General features: G+C 59.5%; 1 protein-coding gene across 3 annotated transcripts; it reads left to right on the top strand.

Moving 5' to 3' along the window:
• The first annotated feature begins 1140 nt into the window (after window positions 1-1140).
• On the top strand, window positions 1141-3110 carry Kcnj11 (potassium inwardly rectifying channel subfamily J member 11). Of its 3 annotated transcripts, none has more exons than XM_051174314.1 (2): window positions 1141-1217; window positions 2167-3110. In XM_051174314.1, exon 2 carries the CDS (start codon window positions 2183-2185, stop codon window positions 3092-3094), a length of 912 nt encoding a protein of 303 aa, XP_051030271.1. In that variant the 5' UTR covers window positions 1141-1217; window positions 2167-2182; the 3' UTR covers window positions 3095-3110. The 3 variants fall into 3 exon arrangements, with proteins under 3 accessions (XP_051030271.1, XP_051030270.1, XP_051030269.1); XM_051174313.1 differs by lacking the exon at window positions 1141-1217 and adding an exon at window positions 1823-1995; XM_051174312.1 differs by lacking the exon at window positions 1141-1217 and having other exon boundaries at window positions 1823-3110.
• Window positions 3111-3346: the final 236 nt, after the last annotated feature.

Genomic DNA, 3346 nt, shown 5'->3' with positions numbered 1-3346 from the left:
TACTCAACTTGTTTTTATGTCCCCTGACTTAGGCATCATGCCCCATTAGTATAGTAATGACCTCACTCAGTCTTTATAGCAGGGTCTGCTCAACCTGTAGGCAGATTTGGAGAGAACGAAGGCAACTGTCTCTGGAAGTTTGCGACTCAATATGAAAATGTTCCATGCTGGCCCGAATCCCTAGTACCACTATTCCACTAGCCCCTGCCTCAAGCCCTCACGCTAGCTACACAATGGGTAGGGTTTGTCTCAAAGGACCTGAGCCCAGTGCCAGCCATCAAATTACAGGTGACCCAATAACCTTCAGGAGCCACACGAGGGTGGCATCTACAATGGAAACATCACCACTCTTCTTGACAATAACTGGGTCACCCACTCTGTGCCCAAGATAGCCCTAAAATGGCTGTTCATGCCCAGATCCCTGCCAGGGATAAGGGGAAAGAAATCGGGCTGAAGCTACCCAGAGTGCAAAGCAAATTCTGGCAGAACTAAGCCTCTTAAAATTCAGGGGTGGAAATCGGGGCCTTGTTCTGCACCTGGAAACCCACCACTCTGGCAGGAGGATCAGAAATTCAAGGTCATCCTCCACTACATAGCAAATTTGAAGCCACCCTGGGCTACAAGAAACCCTGTCTCAAATAGGTAAACAGACAAGTAGACAAATTCATGTAGGATCAAGAATAACCCCCAAATGGAAGAGTCATCGGTTGAGAAGCCCTGAGACTAATGTTTTATCTCAGCCCAGTCCCAGGATTGCCGATGAGAACCTCTCACTGCCTTCTTTCCCCGGGAATCAAGTGCTGTGTGAGACCCAACTGCGGACCGGGGGAATAGAAGTCAGGGCTCCAGGGGCTGCTGAGCCAGACTAAGAGAATTTCACAGAAGGAATGTCTTTAGAGCCATCCATTAAAAAAAAAAAAAAAAAATCCTATATCCTATCTGAGGATGGCAGCAGGCGAGGGTGGGACCAGAATCCTCTGTGGGCGGGGCTTATGCCCAGGCCCGCCCCAGTCCTCCGCTCGGGAGCCGATCTGGCGCCCCCTGGCGGCGGAGGCTGCCCTCGCCCTCGGGAGCCCCCCGCCCGCCGTCTCCCACCCCCACCGCGCGCCGGTCGGCGCCCAGGACACAGACACACGCCCGCCCGGGAAGCCGGCCGGCAGCGAGCACCGGAGTGGGAGGGGGCAGGGAGGTGGCCGCGGCTTGAGCAGCAGGAGCAGGTGCGGCGGCCACAGGCGGGGCGGGGACCGCGGGCGGGCGGGCGGGCGGGCGGGCGGCAGGGAGGCCGCGACACGGGAGCCATCGGGGCCTGGGCGGCGGGGGGCGAGGGGATCGGGAGCGCAGCTGGTTGCGGGGTGACTCGAAGGGCGCGGGATCCCAAGGAGACAGAGAGGACGAGAGCTGGAGAAGGATCGAGAGAGCAGCGGGGGCGCTAGGGGAGGGCTGGGGTGCGGTGGGAAATCGGGGCACACCTGCAGGGGAGACTGGGTCAGGAAGTGGAGCTGGGGTTTGGAGGGGGCAGGGGACAGAGTGGGGGAGGCCAGAGGCCAGCGGGCACGGAGTGAGGACCGGTGATCTGGGAGCCCCGGAGGTGATAAGTTCTGAGGTCGCCTGGGAAGAAAGGCTGGGCCAGGGGAAGGGAGTTGGGGGAGGTCAGGGGTGGTGTAGGGAGCCGAGCGGTCCAGGGCCAGCTAGAGCGCAGGCCGGGCTGGGTTATAAGCCGTGAGCCGGTGAGCCGGCGTCTGAAGCTGCTGTAAAGAGGAGGAGGACCCAGCTGGGGGCATATCAGGCGAGCGAGGTTGGTACAAGTTTAGGGTAGCCCGAAGAGGAGAGAGCTCAAAGAGGGGACCCCACAGGGAGGCCATAGACCAAGTCAGGGCAGCGCCCCCCATGGGGGGAGCCCCTTCCTGGGGCCGGCGGAGCCATGCTGTCCCGAAAGGGCATTATCCCTGAGGAATATGTGCTGACCCGGCTGGCAGAGGACCCTACAGAGCCCAGGTACCGTGCTCGGGAGAGGAGGGCCCGCTTCGTGTCCAAGAAAGGCAACTGCAACGTCGCCCACAAGAACATTCGAGAGCAGGGCCGCTTCCTGCAGGATGTGTTCACCACGCTGGTGGACCTCAAATGGCCCCACACGCTCCTCATTTTCACCATGTCCTTCCTGTGCAGCTGGCTGCTCTTCGCCATGGTCTGGTGGCTCATCGCCTTCTCCCACGGTGACCTGGCCCCCGGAGAGGGCACCACTGTGCCCTGCGTCACGAGTATTCACTCCTTCTCGTCTGCCTTCCTCTTCTCCATCGAGGTCCAGGTGACCATTGGTTTCGGCGGGCGCATGGTGACGGAAGAGTGTCCCCTGGCCATCCTTATTCTCATCGTGCAGAATATCGTAGGGCTAATGATCAATGCCATCATGCTGGGCTGCATCTTCATGAAGACGGCGCAGGCGCACCGGAGAGCAGAAACCCTCATCTTCAGCAAGCATGCTGTGATCACCCTGCGTCATGGCCGCCTCTGCTTCATGCTTCGGGTGGGGGACCTCCGCAAAAGCATGATCATCAGTGCCACCATCCACATGCAGGTGGTGCGCAAGACCACCAGCCCCGAGGGTGAGGTCGTGCCTCTCCACCAGGTGGACATCCCCATGGAGAATGGCGTGGGCGGTAACAGCATCTTCCTGGTGGCCCCGCTCATCATCTACCACGTCATCGACTCCAACAGCCCTCTCTACGACCTGGCTCCTAGTGACCTGCACCACCACCAAGACCTGGAGATCATTGTCATCCTGGAAGGCGTAGTAGAAACCACAGGCATCACCACCCAGGCCCGCACCTCCTACCTAGCTGACGAGATTCTATGGGGGCAGCGCTTTGTCCCCATTGTGGCTGAGGAGGACGGCCGGTATTCTGTGGACTACTCCAAATTTGGTAACACCGTCAAAGTGCCCACACCACTCTGCACAGCCCGCCAGCTTGATGAGGACCGCAGCCTGCTGGATGCCCTGACCCTCGCCTCTACGCGAGGGCCCCTGCGCAAGCGCAGTGTAGCTGTGGCGAAGGCCAAGCCCAAGTTTAGCATCTCTCCGGATTCCCTGTCCTGAGATGCGGTTCCTCAGGCCCCCACTTACTTATGTGAGCACATGGAGAATAAAGTGTGGTATGTAGAGTGGACGGCGTGTGAGCCCGTTGGCCAGGTGAGGGTCTGGTGTGAGACAAAACCCTCCTCCGCTCAGCCTCGCTGCCTGGGGTGTTAGAAGGCACTTGTCACTATGCTATTTCTGGCCCCAGCAAGAGCCTGTACCGGGTTATTTTTGTTCCTGCCCCTCCCAGGCCCAGCTCAGGACTGGCTTACC

Source organism: Phodopus roborovskii, unplaced genomic scaffold (genome assembly GCF_943737965.1).
Source record: "Phodopus roborovskii unplaced genomic scaffold, PHOROB, whole genome shotgun sequence".
NCBI lineage: Eukaryota > Metazoa > Chordata > Mammalia > Rodentia > Cricetidae > Phodopus > Phodopus roborovskii.
This window is presented reverse-complemented; position numbering and strand designations above follow the sequence as displayed.

Bases quoted from the DNA above. Each gene is read 5' to 3' on its own strand.
- Kcnj11 (XM_051174312.1), top strand. From the start codon at position 1,922: ATGCTGTCCCGAAAGGGCATTATCCCTGAGGAATATGTGCTGACCCGG.